This window comes from Aquila chrysaetos, chromosome 5 (genome assembly GCF_900496995.4).
Source record: "Aquila chrysaetos chrysaetos chromosome 5, bAquChr1.4, whole genome shotgun sequence".
Taxonomy (NCBI): domain Eukaryota; kingdom Metazoa; phylum Chordata; class Aves; order Accipitriformes; family Accipitridae; genus Aquila; species Aquila chrysaetos.
Window position 1 is genome coordinate 10,422,486 of NC_044008.1, and position 19,340 is coordinate 10,441,825.

Here is a 19,340-nt window from a genome sequence, read left to right on the forward strand (position 1 = left end):
TCTTTTTTGTTCACATGTTGCCTGTAACTGCATTAATTATATTACTGATAGTTTTCTAAGTTAAAAGGATTGTTTGAAACATTACATAATAAAATAGTCAAGGACACAATCAAAGGTATAATACTGGTGTATTCCTGCCCTGAAAATAATGGTTTCCTTTGTCAAATATATCTTGAATAGGCTGAACATTATATAAGACGGTTACGTTATAAAACAGTATGTGGAATCAAATTACTCTCCTGCTACACTGAGTTGGAATCACTGATTTTGCAATCTGTGTTCAGTATTAAGAGCTACACAAAATACTCAGTTGCGCCAGGGAGGATATGAAGAGATTAGAGAGACCAATATATCACAGACTAACCTCTTTGCTCTGGACATTCACAGGGACACAGGCAATTCTCATTCTACTGCTACCTGGAGCCACTAGATATGAAGACAAAAAAAAATCAAGATCGCAAGGAAAGCTGAAGTTTAAGGTAAGCAATTCTTTTATTAGTTACAATTTTTCATGTTGGGCACTTTTTCCGTATTGAATTGTGAATGTAAGTACCATTTATAATTAAAAAAAAAGAATCATCTCAGGAGCTGAACAGTTACTAGTAACAGCTAACTAACCATCTGTTTTAAATTTCCTTAGTGGAATTCCTAAGTGATAGTACTGTTGGTCCCAACTTTATTTAAATTATGGTAAGAAAGATACTTCTGGCAGAGAGGTAAAAATTAGTGTATTATTAGGAGTTGCTTATTCCTTGAAAAATATCAAAAGTCTGTACAGGTACATAAAAATCACATGCTAGAAGACTGATAAGCAACACAAATACTTTTTATCTTCATAGGAGTTTATAATACATTAAAAGGCATTGTAGTCTTATATAACATAATCTCTCATTATAATTCATTGTTTTATAAAATAGGTTAATTGTAGATAATAAGTTATAATTAAACACTGCTTGTATGGCTTCTTTTTGCTTGTCCCAATGGGAAATATTATCAGCTAGATTGCTTCTTAGTATTTTCAAAATGTATACTAAATTTTTAGGGTTATGCCAAAATTTCTATTTCTTGTGTGGATTACCTTTTTCTGGCTGTGTCCTCTAACAGTGGGATCAGCAGTTCTGTGAGGGGTTTTAGAGCATCATGAATACTAGCTATACACAAAGAGTTAAACCATAACTTCACACTATGGAGAGAGTGATGTTTCTCGGAGGTGTTCATGAACAACAAAATAATTGTCTTTCAAATTTTTACTTGAGAAAGGGGAAAGAAAAAGAAGCAGCAATTATCAGGACAAACAAGGATGGGAATAAAAATTGAAGAAAAATAACTATTTCAACTCTACTACTACAGTCTTAACTGTTGTGTAATATTCTCTGTAAGTGTACATAGAAGGGTGCTATCCAATTTGTCATATTGCTAAACGCTACTGTTTTGCATCCCTGAAGTTTCATGGACTTAGGAAAAGTGGTCTTAAAAATACTGTCAAGTAAGGTATTTTGATCTTTTGGGAAGTATTGTGAGCCTCATTGCCGAAGATAATTACTAATTCTAGAAATTTCTAGGATCTTGAAAACATCTGGTGAAGAAGTATTTCATTTGCCATTTATTGTACTTATTAAGTAGTAAATTTGTACCACAAATTCAGTTTTGATCAAAATTTATTAAAGGCACCAAGCCTTAGACTACTTACAATTAATTTACAGAAAAATTCTTAAATGTAAATACAAAACAAGAGTTTTAAATGGAAATCAATAGAAGCTGAGTGACAAGAGTAGGAGTTTGGAATTGAACTAGCCTTTGAAACTCTTATTTTAATGTTACGTACAAGCCTGTTGACCCTGTAAAGGAAATTTTATGCTTATGCCTACAGTGTTTTGGCCAAGAATACTAATTTTTGGTTATCACATTTTGTGTACAAATCTCTTTTTTCTTTTTTTTTTTTCCATCTGTTTTTTTTCTGCTCAAGCTTCCTATGGCTTTCCTTGTTGCCTATAGGAAATTTGAGAATGAGAATAGATAACTGCTCAGTTGATGTCCTAGGCAGTGTAGGGCAAAAATGCAACAAATAAGGCAAGGTGGTAGTCCTCTTGTATTTGTGTGATCCCCATGGAAGCAAAGAAAAAATTTCTATCAGTCAGCTGAATAATTCAGCACATCCATAGCTTTACCAAAGGCAAGTGAGTGGGTCAGGAAGTTCTGCTGAGGAGTTAGGGAGGGACTTATCTAGGAAGGGATTTGAAAAAATAAAATACAATAGAAAAATGTAGCTAGTCCTTAGGGAAGTACTGAGTCAGGATCATGGAAAGCTAAGAAGATACGGAAAGAGCTGTAAGTTCAAACCTAAGACTACTGGCAGTTGTTAAAGCTTGGTCTCTTAAGAGTTTTGATTTCCTGCTCTGGAGTTGCTTCTAGAAGGCAATATCTTTAACGAATGTGGAATCTTGGCAATGTTGTAGATTTCCTTAATCTTATTTTATTTTGTGAATTCTTAGTTCTGGGGTGCATAGTTAATAGCAAACTTGGCTGTACTAGAATTTGTCTATGAAATCTTGGTGTGTAAATGAAACTGGGAGAGTGTTACCTCTTTAACTTGGAGGAAAACATTCAAATTTGTAGGGCTTTTCTTCCATTATGTTTTTGCTGCAGGCAAACTCAGAAAGTATCCTATTGGAAGGCCTAAAAAGCATCTAGACGATATTTTACAAAGATGAATCTTGAATTTAAAAGTCACTTTTGTAGGTCAACAGGAAGAATGTGAAGGAGAGAACATCCATTTATTTAGCATAGACCCTATAGGTGCATATTTACTCTAAATCTTTGCATAAATCCATTATTTGTGTGATAAAATATTTTAGTCTTCTCTACAATCATAGGACTATCAAAGATGCTGTGGTAATGGGCAAAGTTGAGAACTCAGTAAGGTCATACTCCACCTTTCCTACCAGAACCTCGGGGGAGTGCTCTGCTACTCTTTGATTCTCTTCTTTCTGTGGCTTCTGAGTTATAGCTGATTATTTTTACTTGTATTTTTGTAAATGTAGTACAGGTGTTAAGGGAATTATAGATAGATGGAATGATGACTTGTAGATACTTCAGGGCAGCGGAGGAGGGGGAGAAGGAAGCATGAGATGAAAGAGGGGAGAGGATCTGTGTAGGAGAGAATATTTGCTTGTTTTAGCTGAAAATGTAGATTCATCTGTCTTATAGCCTCAGAACTTCTTTGTGTGAATTAGTCCAAAAGACTTTACGGACTGTTAAGAAACTTCACTAAATCTGCTACAACTCCTAGCATCTCTGTGCTATATGAGTGAGTTCTGTTAAAGTGGAAATTCTGTTTCAGCTGGTGAGAGCTGATCTGAGAGGCTAAAATCAATGAATGCAATAGAAAAAATAGTTAAGCCCATATGGGTGAGGTTTATTTTCAACTGGATTAGATTATAGTAGTAATTTACAACTCTTTGAGTTAGTTATGTTTTTAGCTAGATACTCATCTTTATGTAACAGTCAAGCTGGTAAGAGAAATGAGCTGGATATTTTTATTCATAGTGTGTTTGCTGCTGTTCCATAATCTGTTCTCTGAAGTGACTGTATTTTTGTTGTTGTTGTTACTGCTTTGGGAAACCCTGTAGCTGAATTAGATCATAGGCACGCTTGTGACTTTGGTGCTATATTATTGTGAAACATCAAGTTTTTTTAATGGTATTCCACTGAACTACTGGAATGCAGTGGAGTCTCCATCCTTGGAGGCATTCAAAAGCCGTCTGGGCATGGTCCTGGGCAACCAGCTCTAGGTGGCCCTGCTTGAGCAGGGGAGTTGGACCAGATGGTCCAGAGGTCCCTTCCAACCTCAGACAGTCTGTCATTCTGTGATACTGTAAACGTTCCAACAAATCTGTAAAAATATGCTCCTGCCACCTGGCCCATGAGTGGCTTGATCATTTTTCAGAAGTAGTATTTGAAACAGTTCACATAGTCCTTTTCTTCCATGCCTCAAGCTGTTACAAAGACTTTTCTGTGAAGCTTAGAATGTGTTCTTGATCTTAACTGCAGGTGTTATTTGCACTGGATGTATCTGCCAGGGGCTTGTACTATAAGAGTGCACTTATAAGAAAGGCTTATAAACTTTACCTTTCAAGAAGACACTTAAACTGAGATTCAGCCGAAGGCACGGGGACATGTAATTTTTAAGCAAGTTGGCTGTCTGGCTTCCCATTTAGTTAATGGAAGCTTACACCAAGCCGGTTAACTTTCTGAGGTATACACTGCTCCCTTGAGTCATGTGTCCCCAGGTAGATACGTAATGCCATTTAATACGCCTTACGGTAGGGCTGGCAGATATGACTGAGATTTTATAAAATAAATTATATATCTTACAAAAGATCTCCATCTCTCTGCATTGGCAGCTGAAGTCTAAGTGGCATATAACATGTTTACGCAACTGAATCCAATCTGTTATTCACCTGACTCCCCCTTTATGTTTTATGGACTGGCTCTCCTCCAACTACAAGGGGAGTCTGAACACTTAGCTCACATGTAGTGTCTGTAGGTACTTAAATGTAAGCATTCCAATTTAGTTAAATCCTACCCTAGAATCTAATTGCTTAGTGGAAAAATGCTGGTAAGGACTCTGATAATCTGAACGCTTATTTATAGAGAGCAAAAACTGTTAAGAGAAGTGGACTGCAGGACCCGAGGGAGTTTTCCTCCCAGTCCACTAGAGCTAAAGCTGCTGTGGTTCCCTGTTTGAAGTCCACCCAGTAGCAAGGCCAAGTGTGTGTCATCAGTACAAACACACACACACACATACACTCAATTACTCCCTTAGTACAGACATAGTCAACAGATGAACACAGACAGAAACACTGTGCCTTTGTATGTGCTGCATACATACAACCAGTTCTCATATAAACGTGAAGAAAGGGTTTGATCCTGTTCTTACTTGCCAGATAATGAGGTTTAAAGATTTCTAGCATGTCACACAAACACCCTCACATGTGCTCTCACACAGGTCTCTCCTAGCTGGTCCAGACCTATAGACAGCCCAGTATCCAACCTTGGGACTTTCTGTTTTACTTGACAGTGAGCCCATCTTGATGTTAGCTGTTGTCTTGCACACAAAAGAGTGCATTCACAAAGAAAAATAGTCAGGAATACAGTGTAGTAACGTATCTCAGATTGTGGTGATGAGGCCCAGGGTTTGGCCAGACAAAAGCACTGACTGGCAGCCTGCTTACATGCAACTAACCACATTTTTATTCCCCGTCCTTTTCATTTTACTGTTTTTTTCCCCTTCAACTTTGATCCTTCCTTTTCCCTGCTGTTGATCCTTTCATTAAACATCCCATAATGTTTTGCATGTTGCCACAGTCCATGGATGGGTGATTGAAGGAACCACTCAAATATAATCTTGAAGATGTTCAACCAGAACTTTGTAATTTCTTTTCTTTTGTGAAGTCACTAGATGTTTAATATGAGAAGTTCTCTTTCTGAAATGGAGATTAAACCATGTGCAAATGTATTGCTGCACAAGTTGTAAGAGTCTAATAAAAGCTGCACACAGCAGTGATAAGTATTGTATAACCAATGTTATTTTAAATTTTAAAGTACTGGATACTATGCAGTAGCATGATGTTCTGTGTGATATTAGAACTATGACAAATGAGAAAAAAGTATTGTGCTTTTTATGCACTCCCACTGCATGTTCATCCACGTGGGCACCAAAGACACTGTGAAGGAAGACCCTGAAGGCTAGCAAGAGTGAATATAGGGCTCTGGAGGCAAGGGTGAACAGCATGGGAGTCCGGGTTTTATTCTCAGTTTTGCTGGTGAAGAGGAAAGGCTTGGGTAGTAGATGATGCATATTTCATGACATCACAGGAATGTCTGAGATTTAGTGGGGTCACTCATGCCTGGTGTGCTGAGATGGATGGAAAGAAAGTCTTTAAAGACAGGTAGAGGTGAAGAGAATGAGGATTGCTGCCAATATAAAGGAGCAGCTTGAATGTGTGAAGCTGTTCTGTGGTATGGGCAACAGTGTAGTTGAGAACTTGCAGGTCAGGATCAGGGGAGAGGCCAGTAAGCATGACATTGTGTTGGAAGTGTGTTACAGACTCTCTGAATCTGGGTGAAGAAGTAGACAGCCTTCCTTAAACAATTGATCAAAGTCTGTATATAACAGACTCTACTTCTTGTAGGGGAATTAAACCTCCCTGACACCTGACAAAAGGATGGTACAGCAGAACACAGGCAATCTTAGAAATTTCGGAAGGATGCCATGTATAACTTCATAATACAGATGCTGCATGGGACAAGCAGAGGTGATATGCTCCTGGACATTGCTACTCCTGACCTCTGAAAATCTTGCTGGGGATGTGATCATCAATGACGGGCTTGGCTGCAGTGACCATGAAAGTGCAGAGCTCAAGATCCTGAGGGGAGGGAGGAAGGCAAGCAACAGAACGCAGGTCCAGAATTTCAAGAAAGTAGACTTCAGCTTATTCAGAGAACTGGGAAGTATAATCTGGTGGGAAGCAGTGCTGAAGGGCAAAGAAGTCCATGAAAGTTAGCAGATCTTTAAGGACAGTCTCCTCCAAACAAAAGAATGATCCATCCCAGTACTCACAAAAATAAATAGATATATCAGGAGTCCGTCTTGGTTAAACAAGGACCTGACTGGAGTCCAGTGCAAAACCAACATCTATAGAAGTGGAAGTGAGGGCAGGCTATGAAGGAGGAATTTAGAAACATTGCTTTGGTATGTAGCGGTGGTGTTAGGTAAGCCAAATTATGGAATAGGATCAAGTCAGTGATCTCCTGAGTAATCTCCATATAGACATGTCCATGGGACTAGAAGGGATGCATCTCTGAGTACCGAGACATTTGGCCAATGTCATAGTGAGGTCATTCTCAGATGTCCTTGAAAGGTTGTGGAGATTGGGGAAGTTTCCTGATGACTGGGGAAAAGAAAATGCTGCAACCATCTTCAGAAAGGGAAAAAGTGATACCAGTGAACCAAGGGCAGGTCAGCCTCACCTTGGTTCCTGGAAAAATCATGGAGCAAGTCCTCTTGTAAACCATTTCTGGGCAAATGAAGGAGAAAAGGTGGTGAATGGAAATATCCAATATAGATGTACAATAGGTAAATTATGCTTTGGCCAAGTTGATTGCCTTTTATAATTAAAAAAAAAAAACCAAATCTGGATGAGGGGAGAACAGTGGTAGGGGTCTTCAATCTTTATTTTAGCCAGTCTTTCAGCATGGTCTCCTATGAATCCTGATATCAATGTTGGGACTCTACAGTTTAGATGGGTGGAAAACTAAATTAAAACCTGTCTGGAACACTGGATTCAAAGGATACTGGGAAATTATTTGTACTCTGTCTGGAGGTTTGATCAAGGAATTTCTTCTAGGGTCTGTCCTGGGACTTACTCTGTTTAATATGTTTATCAGTGATCCGGAGGAGGAGAAGGAATGGACCCTCATCAGGTTTGTGCACGATACTAAATTGGCAGACGAAGTCAATGTGCTCCATGGCAAGGCTGGCATTCAAGGAGACCTAGTCAGGCTGGAGGAATGGGCTGACATGAGTCTCATGAAATTCAGGAAGGACTTGTGCAAAGTCCTGCATTTCAGATGGCCAACAGTATATTGGGCTGTATCGTAGCCAAGAGATTGAGGGAATTGATTATTCCTTTCTACTCAATATTTGTTATATTGCATCTGGAGTTCTGTGGCCAAGTTTGGGTTCCTCAGCTTAAGAAAGAGATTGACAAACTGGAACAAATCCAGTGGACGGTTGCCCAGACTGTTAGGAGACTGGAGCACCTGACCTATGAGGAGAGGCTGAGAGAAAGATGTTTGTTCAGCCTTATGAAGAGAAGGCTCAGGGTGAATCCTATTGCCATCTTCAGGTTCCTAATGGGAGGAGACAGAGAAAATAGACCCTTACTCATCCCTGAGGTGCATAGCGAAAGGATGAGAGGTAATTGAAGCAAGTTGCAACAAAAGGAATTCTGATTAGATATGAGGTTGCCCAGAGAGACTGAAATCTCTATCCTTGGAAATACTCAATTCGACTAAAAGCTGCTCTGAGCAACCTAATCTATATTGGCCTTGTTTTGAGAAAGGGGTTGGACCAGGTGACCTCCAAAGGTTCCTTTCCACCCATTCTAAGATTGTTTTTGGACTAAATGAGAAAATCAAGGTATTTGGGATGTAGCTCTGTTTCCGTATGTTCCTTTATGAGCTAGGAGCTATTTCTAGTGTCAAGAGTATAAAGCCTCTAAGTACATACCTGAAAAGAAGGGTAAACTTTCTTAGTCCTGAATAGATATACTTTCTGGGATAAAGACTGCTGTTTATTTTACATGGAATGAGCAGTATCCAAAACCCATTCTAAGAAGGACTTTATAAATCAAAGATAAACATTTTCTTTTTCTTACTCTTTAATTCTACCGCAAAGCCAGTTGGTAGCTCATGCCAGAAAACCTAGTTAATGTGTATTTAACATTGTCTACAATGTGCCACTTAATACATGGAAAGCAACCAGCAGTACCTACTGGAATTGTGTGCTCTGCATCCCTGTTTATCATTCTACATGTGAGCAACTAAAGAAGGACTCAGATGCTTAACTTTAATCACTTATCCTTGGAAATGGTGGCTTTGGCCAATATTTAGTTATATATGACACTTACAGTTAGGCAGGTTTCATCTTGACAATCCTATTTTAAGTAAGATCCAAATAAACTATTTTTGATAGCCCTAATGAATCTTAACATCCACTCCCCTCTCTCCCCCATGGATTATCTAATTTAGAAGGAAAAAAAATAAGATTGTGTTTAAAGTGAAAGCCTGTGCTCTGTGGCACAGGCAGGACCTGAACATATAATCTAAATATGTACTTCACTAACAAGACTTTCCTCTGTTTAGGCTATGAAGTTTTCAGTTTAAATACCTACTATGTTCTGGGCATGAAAGAGATAACTGCTAGGGGAATTAAAACACTCTTATTTTACTAACAACAATCCTAAGAGAAAGAACCTGAGAATCTCACTGTTACATGTACTGATGCAAACCCAGTTGAATAAAGGGAACAGTCACTTTATTCTAATACGATCTACCATAATTTGATGCTAGTGATGGTTCAAATCTTTCCTTAGGTTCTTTCTAATTGACTACTTTTGCTCTTGAATTGTAATAACCCCAGCTATGACAGTTTCACCGTACAACCAAATAAAAATTGAGTTCTTTGTGTACCACTATTAGTTGTACTCAACTGCTGCAGGTAGATAAACTCAAATTCGAGAAAGTAAGTGGAGAACGACAGGACAAAATTACATATTGCTGTTGTTGCAAGTGGTTTAGGATACAGACTTTGAGATTAAGGGCTTTTTTTGTCCCATTCTTCAGTTTAAGATGCAAATCACTATTTGTGTATTAGAAGCACTGATTGCAAATAAACATAAGATTTTTAACATTGTGACTAATCTATACTGTGGGAGTCCATATTGTGAGCATATCAGCATTGCTGTGCTGTAGGCAGTTGGCAGACCTTCTTGTTTTGTTTAAGCAAGCAAATCTGTTTGTGAGATTGCTAGGATAACTTAGACAGGTGTCTGTGCACTGCCTATTCACTGGGATAAAGTGCATGTACTAATTCTGCTTCGATTGGACTGATGATAATGAGGCTAAAATATCTTCAATGGCTGTTCAAAAGTGATTTGTTTAATAATAAATAGGACACTGTAACATTAATGGTATTGTATCAGAGTGCATGGTATCCCAAAAAAAATAGCCATTCAGGAACTCCGGAATACTGCAAATAATTCTGCCCAGGGTGTTTTCTCTTACCTGGGAGTTCGAATGCTATATTCAGTCTTTATTTTTTTTCTTCCTTAAGTAGGTGTTTTTTGCAGGATCTTTGGAACAGGGTAATTCACTGTTCCAATGGTTTCTCAACCTGCATGTACAAAGTGATGGAATAGAAAATTCTGTGTAGAGAGAGAAAAGTAATATGTATTTGAATAGAAGAGGAATACACAACGCTTTGCAAGGTACTTTGTTATCACCATTTACTGGTTGTTTTGGTGACTAGTAAATCAGATGAGACTGGAGGTTCATTATGATCTTGAAGAACATTTGCTGTGCAGTCCTTATGTAGGTATGTAGGTAAGAGAAGTTTTCATACAGAATTAGTACTTGTGAGAGAAGAAGCCTTACCTCTCCTGTGTTCTTGTTTTAGAGCATACAGCCATTTAGTGCAGACTGTGTATGCATTTGTTTCCACTCCTTAACAGGTATTTCATATAACCTGCACCAGTGAGCTGCCTAGTACACTAGTGCAACAGTGGCACATACAGGTGCACATACAAACGTGCAGTTTAAAGCATCATGTGCTTTTGGCTTATGCATTTATATAGACATAACTTATGTCATATTTGAAATTATTACTTCCTAGGTGTTGCACAACATTTTTCCAGAAAACAGGTTCATACTCTTTTATTTCATCCTTTAAAAACTTAATCAAGTTTTTTTTATTGGATAAATTCCATTCAGTACATTGATTCAACATGATTTTGGTGTGTTCCCCCCTTTTAATCTCTGGTGCAGTGTGCTCACTTGCATTCTGAGATGACGAATAGGAGAGGACAGCAAGCATAGTTGTGCAACCGACTGCACTGTGGTATTCCGTATTTTCCTTTATTTTTATATATTTAAATATATTTATCAAATGTATTGTTTTAACTGTCTGGAAAGAGCTATCATTAAAAGGCATTGCTCATTCTGCATAGCAGATGGACTGAACTGTTGGATGTATCTTAGCTGTGTCTTTTAAACTCAAAGTACCCTCCACAGTCTCTGTATCTCAGAAATGGGGTAGGTAAATGTGATAGAGGCACTCTAACTTTTACCTAGGTATTTGTACGAATTAGAATATGAAATCATTAATGTGTAAAGTGTTATAAATATGTTTATGCAAATTCTAGCTCCTCTCTAAGTTTACCTTCCTTTGTAGTACTGATCAGTACAGCCTCTGTTAATCATTAATGATTAACACATATTCTTCCTCCTTCACTTTTATCTGGGCATAATGCCAGGCATATTATTAAGATATAAGAGTTTTCCTTCCCCTCCCATTTTGCCAGCTCATGCCAAAGTGTTATTGACCTCTTATTCCTTTCTTCTGATGATCTTAGCATTACTTCTCCAAATTCTATGCACTAAATGGCTTTCTCTCCCCTTTAAAATGTAAAGAGTACATCTATACTAAGTAGCCTGCTGATGAGAAGGTTGGATGTCTTCAGTGTTGTTAATCAGTAAATTAACTTCAAGCACTCATTTTAGTGCTGAAGATACACACTTAACTGAGATTCACTTGCCCCAGATCAGATTCAGCACTGGCAAAAGATGAACTAGCGTCCTTGTGCTGCTTCTGCCTACTCAGCTCTAGCGTGGACTGGCTCCTTTGGAGATCTGATGCATCTAGTTTGCATACCAAACTGGTCAGGCCCAGATGAAAGTACTGCCTTAATGATATAGCGCAGTCCTTAGCCTGAATGAAGTTACATCACTTCAAATATACTGTGCCTTTTTTTTTCAGGGATAATAATACCATGCATGGACTTAATGTTGTAAAATATATAAATGTTTGTGTATTGTGCTGATCTATTTTTGGATTCAGATACAATGAAAATTCTACAAAAACTGTAAGCGAGCCGTCAAAGGGTAGTTGGATTTGCCTCTGTTCATGATTATCCTTTTTATATTACCTAGTATCTAAGGGAAGGCAACTTGCTTCTATATCTCTGTCTCTAAATTTACACACAGAGTTCTCATTTGGATGTACTTTTAAAAAGACAGTTTTATCTCTGAAGGGTTTTAATCATATTTTTCAGCGCTAGTGATTAAGAAAATAATATTTTTTTTTTTAATAAGTGTATTTAGCCTGACACCACCAAGCTGTTTCTTGCAAGTTAGACTTTATGACTTTCAAGAAAAAGGATGATTAATTCGATAACTCTTCTTTCCTTGCTACAACAGAATGTTATGCCTCAATAGTTTGTGAGTTTCATCGGTAACACCAAAATGAGAGAGTTGTTGTCACTTTTGGACAGACTGTGAAGTATATATGGAGAAAGATGTGGAAATTATGGGATGTAGGGAAAACAGGCCTGCAGTGGGACTTCTGGGCCAGATAACTATTGATTTCACGCTGTTTCATAAGAAAAGGTAAATGTCACAGAACTGTGAAAAGAGCCAGTTTCCACAAAAATCCCCAAGATATTTGCAATCATAACCATTTTAAGGTGACATCCTTGGCTCCAGTGAAGCCAATAGTGAACTTCCCACCACAGGTCATTTCTCATCCTGTGCCTCCATTTGGGCTCAGCTTACTTCGTTAGGCATTGTATGTCTCTTTCCCCCTGTCTTCTATCTCAGGACGTGTTAACAGTGAAATAAGAACAGTGTCTATAGTTTTGATCAGTAAGCTCTAGCAGAACTGATATTTCCCCAGTTTTAACTGTTTTATTGAGTGAATTTAATGTGCTTTGATCTCAATTGTTTTGTCTGCATCTATATCTGACATATGCCATCTGTTCTTAAACGTAAGATGACTTCTAGGTCCGAGTCAAAAGCTCTAGTTACTTCTTTGGCTTTTGGGGTTGGTTTGTTTAGAAAAATTGCATTTGGGAACTTAATAAACTTCCAGACTACCCAGCTAAAGGACAGGAATACCACCCTCCACAGAATATTTAAGTATATGTGTATTTTTAAGTGCCTATGAATGCTTACATTAGTACGTATCAGCAAAACAAATGCTTTCAATGATTAAATCCCTCTTTCCCTGTCTTTGCTGTGCATTTGCCTTCTTCCATGCAGCAGCACTTTGCACATCTATTCATACCTAAGTACATGATGTTCACTTGTGCTAAATGAATAGGGATGTGTATTTGCCTCAATCTAAAACCTTTAACTGAAATTTTATCTTTCCTTCACATGCCCAGTGAATCCACCTTCATTCAGGTGTGATTGTGTTGTGTGTCACCTCTTCCACAGGCCTCTCTGATGTCTTTACCTAGAACATCGTGTGAATAGGCATCCACCTCTGCCATGCTACTCCATTTAGAGGATTTTCCCTCCGTGCTTTCTCACGTTCTCTGCTGAGCTGTTCTTTTGATATGTAACTTAAAGTCACTTGAGAGAAAAGTATGTGTGGTGGTTTGACCCTGGCTGGATGCCACGTGCCCACCAAAGCTGCTCTATCACTCCCCTCCTCAGCTGGACAGGGGAGAGAAAAAATAGTGAAAAACTTGTGAGTCAAGATAAGGACAGGGAGAGATCATTCACCAATTACCATCACAAGCAAAACAGACTCAATTTTGGGGAAAATTAATTATTACCCATCAAATCAGAGTAGGATAATGAGAAATAAAACCAAATCTTAAAACACCTTCCCCCTACCCCTCCCTTCTTCCCACGCACAACTCCACTCCCAATTTTCTCTTCCTCCTCCCCACCAGTGGTGCAGGGGAACAGGGAATGGGGGTCGCAGTCAGTTCATCACACCTTGTCTCTGCTGCTCCTTCCTCCTCAGGGGAAGGACTTCTCACTCTTCTCCTGCTCCACTGTGGGGTCCCTCCCACAGGAGACAGTCCTCCACGAACTTCTCCAGCATGAGTTCTTCCCACGGGCTGCAGTTCTTCACAAACTGCTCCAGTGTGGATCTCTTCCCCGGGCTGCAGTCCTTCAGGCACAGACTGCTCCAGCATGGGTCCCCTGCGGGGTCACAAGTCCTGCCAGCAAACCTGCCCCAGCGTGGGCTCCTCTCTCCACAGCGCCACAGGTCCTGCCAGGAGCCTGCTCCGGTGTGGGCTTCCCACGGGGTCACAGCCTCCTTTGGGCATCCCCCTGCTCCGGCGTGGGGTCCTCCCTGGGCTGCAGGTGGAGATCTGCTCCCCCATGGACCTCCCTGGGCTGCAGGGGGACAGCCTGCCTCACCATGGTCTTCCCCACGGGCTGCAGGGGAATCTCTGCTCTGGTGCCTGGAATACCTCATCCCACTCCGTCTTCACTGACCTGGGGGTCTGCAGGGCTGTTTCTCTCACATATTCTCACTCCTCTCTCCAGCTGCGGTTTTTGTCCCACAGCAACTTTTTTCCCTTTCTTAAATGTGTTCTCCCAGAGGCATTACCAATGTCACTGATGGGCTCGGCCTTGGCCAGTGGTGGGTCCGTCTTGGTCATCTTCTCACAGAAGCCACCCCTGTAGCCCCCCCTCACTACCAAAACCTTGCCATGCAAGCCCCATACAGCAGGAAGCCCCCAGCTGCTACTAGTTTAATTATTAATTGTGAATCAGTACTGGAAAAAAATGATCTCTGATGGTTACAATTCAAGAGTACTATAAATATTTGGATGGCATCCTTATGTAGGTCATTTTGGGGGCTGATCTGCATACAGCTGTGTCTGGAGAAAAATAGTCTTGATGCTAAAGAAGGAGACAAGCAAGAGCACCAAATGCTGTCACATCCCTGTAGCTAAAACAGCTGATATTTGTGAAGATCTAGCTGTTTAACAGACACATTGGAATATTCAAAATACAGCCACAGTTTAGTAAGATCTCTAGGAAGGATTTGGGAAAAATTTGGCCCCCGATCAATGAGGCAGGAAAACAAGTGACAAAGAACATAGAAAAGCGGAGGTACTTAGTGGCTCTTTGCCATGGCTTTTATGGGTAAGGTTTGTCCTCTAAGTCTCTCGGGTCCCTGAGCTGAGCGTCAGAGTATGTGGGAGTGAAGCATGACCTGTAGTAGAGTAAGACAGAGAGGACTTAAACCAGTTGGATATGCAGAAGCTCATGGGACTAGATGGGGTGGATCAAAGGGTGCTGAGGGACGTGGCTGATGCTATTGGAAAGTCACTCTATCATCTTCAAAGGGTTATTGGGAAAGTTCCCTAGTGACCAGAAAGGGCAAGCACTGCACCTGCCTTCGAGAAAGGGGATCCACAAGAGAACTACAAGGCAGTTAGACTAATGTGGCTAGTTCCCTGCCTGGGAAGGTTACAGAGCAAATCCTCCTGGAAGCCATGTCCAAGTAGACGAAGGACAGGAAGGTTATTGGAAACAGACAGCATGTGTTTACCCCAGGCAAATCACATTCCACCAGGCTTTCAGCACGATCAACTATGATATCCTTATAGCCAAATTAGTGAGACCTGTACAGTGGGTGAAAACTGGACTGAACTGTCAGGCTCAGATGGGTTACGGTTAGCTGTTTCAAGTCCAACTGGCGGCCTGATACTAGTTGTAGCGTTCTGACTAGTAATATTCTATGTCTCTGTGAATGATGTGGGCAAAGGCATGGAATGCACGCTCAGCAAGCCTGCGAATGATGCCAGCTTAGAGAACGATAGATACGCTGAAAGGCAGGGCTGCTGTTTGCAGGGCCCCTGACAGGCAGGAGGATGGGCTGGCAGGAACCTCGTGAAGTTGAACAAAGGCGAGTGCGGAGTCCTGCGTCTGGGAAGGAATAACTCCACGCGCCAGGACCGGCTGGCCCAAAAGCAGCGGTGCAGAAAAAGTCCTGGTGGATGAGAAGGTGAGCATGTTTCAGCAGCATGCCGTCGTGATGAAGAATTCCAGCGGCAGCCTGGGCTGTGCTACCTCAAGTGCAGCCGGCAGGTTAAAGAAGGTGATTCTTCTCAATATCTTCACCAGTTGTGAGACTGTGTCCAGTTTGGGGCTCACCGATCCTGGAACAACGTTGACATCCTGGAGCCGCTCGTCACGAGGGCGGCCAAATGCTGGGCCAGGGGCCCAGAAGGGCTGGGAAATCTCCATCCCTAGAGACGTTCGGAACTCAGCTGCTCGTGGCCCTGAGCAGCCTGACCTCGTCGGCTCTGCTCTGAGGGGCCCGCTCGCACGGGCGTCCTCCGGGCGCTTGCCCCCTGCGCTGGGCCAGCTGGGCTCCGTCAAGCTTCGGCTGCTTTGCGAGCACATCCTGAGTGGCAGAGGGCAGGAGACCGGGAGGCAGCACCGCCGGGGGTGGGCGCCGGGACCCGCCCGCTCTCTCGAGAAGCGCCGGCGGGCGAGCGGGGTGGGGCGGTGCGGGCGGCCGCCGAGCGGGCGGGCTGGGGGGGGGTGGGGGGGGTGGGGGGTGTGCGCGGTGCCTTTAAAGGGCGGGGCGCGGGGCGGGGCGCGGGGCGGCGGTGTGCGCGGGGGAGCCGCCCGGAGCATGCGCCGCGCGGGGCGGCGGAGCGCGGCGCGGCGGGCTGGTTGGCGGCGCCGCACTTCCCCGGCAGCCGCGGCGGCGGCGGCGGCCAGCGAGGCCCGGCCCCGACGCTGCCGCCGCGCGGGGCCGTGGTGGCGGCCGCGGAGCCCTGAGCGCCCGCCGCTCCGCCCGCTGGGGAGCGGAGCCGCCCCGCCTTCCCCCCCCCCCCCCCGCCCCGCCCGGTCTGCGCCCGAGGGGAGAGGCGGCGAGCGGCGAGCCGCGGCGGCGGCCATGGGCAACGAGGCGAGCCTGGAAGGAGGCGAAGGGCTGGGCGCCTTCCCCGAAGGGGCGGCGGCGGCAGGCGGGGATGGCGGCGGCCCCGCGGCCCCCTTGGAGCGCCTGGTCCCGGCCGGGGTGGAGGCGGACCTGAGCCAGCTGAGCGAGGAGGAGAGGAGGCAGATCGCCGCTGTCATGTCAAGGGCGCAGGGGCTGCCCAGGGGGAACCTCGCCGGCGCGGAGCCGCCTCCCATGCAAAGGCATGCACGGAAAATCTCCCTTCTCCCGCTCCTCCCTTCCCCCCCCCCTTCTCCGTCTTTCTCGCGGTGGGGCGGGGGGCGAGTCGCAATACGAGCCGGGCCCGCCGCATCGGGAGCAGGCGTTGCGTTTTGCTGGCTGAGGGAGGGAAGGGGGCGGCTGCACGAGTGCGGGCACTGGGACGGGAGCCTGCACTCTCCGGCTTTTCCCACTCCGGTGGTTTCTAATAATAACGGCGGTCCTCGGTTCCAGTGGGCTGCGCCCGCTCCCCTTCCCTCCCCTCGCACCGCTCCGGAGCACGGGTAGTTTGTGTGTCTAGGGAGGGGAGAGATTTGCAGGCGACGTTTCGGTTTTCTCTGTGTGTGTGTGTGTGTGTGTGTGCGCTTTACGGGGCTGGAGTGCCCCACGGCTCGGATAGTAGTAGCCAGGGAAGCTCTCCCCAGGGCTGGTGGGCTCTGTAAGCTTCTCCTTCTGCAGGAAGAGATTCTTGTTGGAGCTTTCAAAGCTTGTGGGCATGATGTATTTGCTAGGCATCACTCTGCCAATTCTTAAGCTCTGCAACTGTCGTTTGGCTTCATTAGATAGTCGTGGATTGAGGAGGTCTGCTTCAGTCTGTTTTTCCCCCTTATTTTTGTTCTTTTTTTTTTTTCCTTTTTTTTCCTTTTTTTTGTCGAAAGGGGACAGAGAGGCGAAATAATAGATTAAACCGATTGCCACGGGAGTCAGCGTTCTGGATAGTGATGGCTTTACCTCGTTGTGCCTCTGCGAAGGCCAGGGTAATCTCCTTCCCCTTTCTTCCCCTGCCCCGTAGTTAATTCGCTGCCCGACAGCGCAACAAGCCCGTTCCCCCGCCCCGGCCCGGGGCCCGGCGCTCTCCGCGGCGGTGCCGGTGCCGGTGGCGGTGGCGGTGCCGGTGGCGGCCGTCCCCGCTCGCTGCCCGCCGTTCGCCGCCCGTGCCCCTGTCCGCGGTGCTGAACCCGCTGCCGGCTCCCCCGGCCCCTCATCCGGGGCCGGCGTCTCTCTGTTGCTCTCCGTCTCCGTGGCCGGGTGTGCTGTTTGTCTTAAGGGAGGATGCTGAAAGGAAGGAGCCTCCTCGGCTGACTGTTGAACAGGGTTCTTGTGTGTTGACCTCACCCTAGATAAACGCATATTGAGTTTATATAATGTCAGGTTTATATAAGTGAATTCTAGGAGAAGAGAAGCAAGGAGGGTGGGACCAAATTCATGCTTGGGCAAACTACTGGAGTCATTGGGATTATACCTGAGATGACGGTCTCCATTTTTTAAAACTGGAAATCAAATCTCCCTATTTTATGTTTGGCATAATTATTAAACAGGTATTAACACTGTATGTAAAATATAATTTTCCATTCAGTTCAGGGCTCAACCCAGCTTCTGTAGACGCTAATGAAAAAAAAAAATCATATTAGTTAGTTCTGTGAAACTAAACTCAAAATTCGCTCTTTTATAACAGTCTATGAGCAAAGACTTTAAAAGTTTATTGTTTCATGCTAATGTTCCAGTAAAAAGTAAGGTAAATGTCCTTGGAAGATTTTAGAATAGGCTAAGCTCATTGCAATGTGAATATTTCTGCATTTATAAATGGCTGCTTTCCTACAAACATATTTATGACATCAGAAACTACTTTGATCTTGTTAGCGTACCATACTTTCACTCTCCATTTAAAGTAAAGTCTCTATATTTGTGAATTACAGCCTTTTAACTTTTAGTCAAAGTTGACATTTTAACATTCAGTTCAATAACTTATCAACTAGCTTCTCTTGTGGGAATGTAGCAGTTCCCATCATAGCATCTTTGTGCCTGTCACACTGTAATGAGGTTACTACTTGTCTCTGCTCCTGTTTCGGGGTTTTACTTGCTCATCTTGCACACCTCTCTTTGCTGTTGGAATCTGCCAACAATGGGAATAAATATTAAGAACCTGATCCAAACCCTTGGAGTAAGACTCTACTGAGGACTAAGGATCAGCCTTTTCCACACTTCAACTTAAGTAAAGAACTAGCCTGCTGAGGCTCAGATTCCTTATCCTCAAGTTTTTTTTTTTTTAGTCGGTGTGGCCAAAGAAATCAGATGTGGAAAATACCTCTTAACTGATGCTCCACAACTGTAGTTCCCAACAGCTTTTTTTCTAGCGCGGTAATGCCAATCCAAATGTTAAGTGACTGAAATAGTGATCAAAACAGAAATTCTGGCTTCCAGTTTATATAGCCTAGCATTATGACAGTGTCCCTATTGCATTGTCTCTTAGATTTTTCCATGTTGTTAACTGGATTTTTCCCCTGTGATTTCCATCATAACATTAGCTGTTTTCTAGTCTTACCGGAGAGACTAATAATTATTTCCTATTCTGAATGCTTTCATTCCCCTTCTAAAGCAACCCAAGTCTTGAAGTGTACAAATTCGTCATGATTGATGATATCCTGAAGTAACAATTTTTGCAACTACAGACTTCTTAATAGTAAGTGATGTATGTAGCAGGAAACATAGCTGCACGTTTACCACCATAAAATACATGCTGTAGCTTTTAGGACTTCTATAGGCTTTGAGCTTTTAAGTCTTCAAAAATGCAATAGCT

General features: G+C 43.1%; 1 protein-coding gene across 11 annotated transcripts in view; it reads left to right on the top strand.

Moving 5' to 3' along the window:
• Positions 1-372: 372 nt before the first annotated feature.
• The window catches only part of PCLO (piccolo presynaptic cytomatrix protein), a 396,208-nt gene continuing 377,240 nt past the window's right edge, over positions 373-19,340 (top strand). For 9 of the 11 annotated variants that reach the window (XM_030013405.2, XM_030013406.2, XM_030013409.2 and 6 more), the window contains exon 1: positions 16,293-16,746. In XM_030013405.2, the coding sequence (XP_029869265.1) occupies positions 16,502-16,746 (245 nt within the window). In that variant the 5' untranslated portion in view covers positions 16,293-16,501. Of the gene's footprint in view, positions 480-16,292; positions 16,747-19,340 lie in introns of those variants that run through there. The other 2 variants (XM_030013412.2, XM_030013414.1) reach the window with 2 other exon arrangements.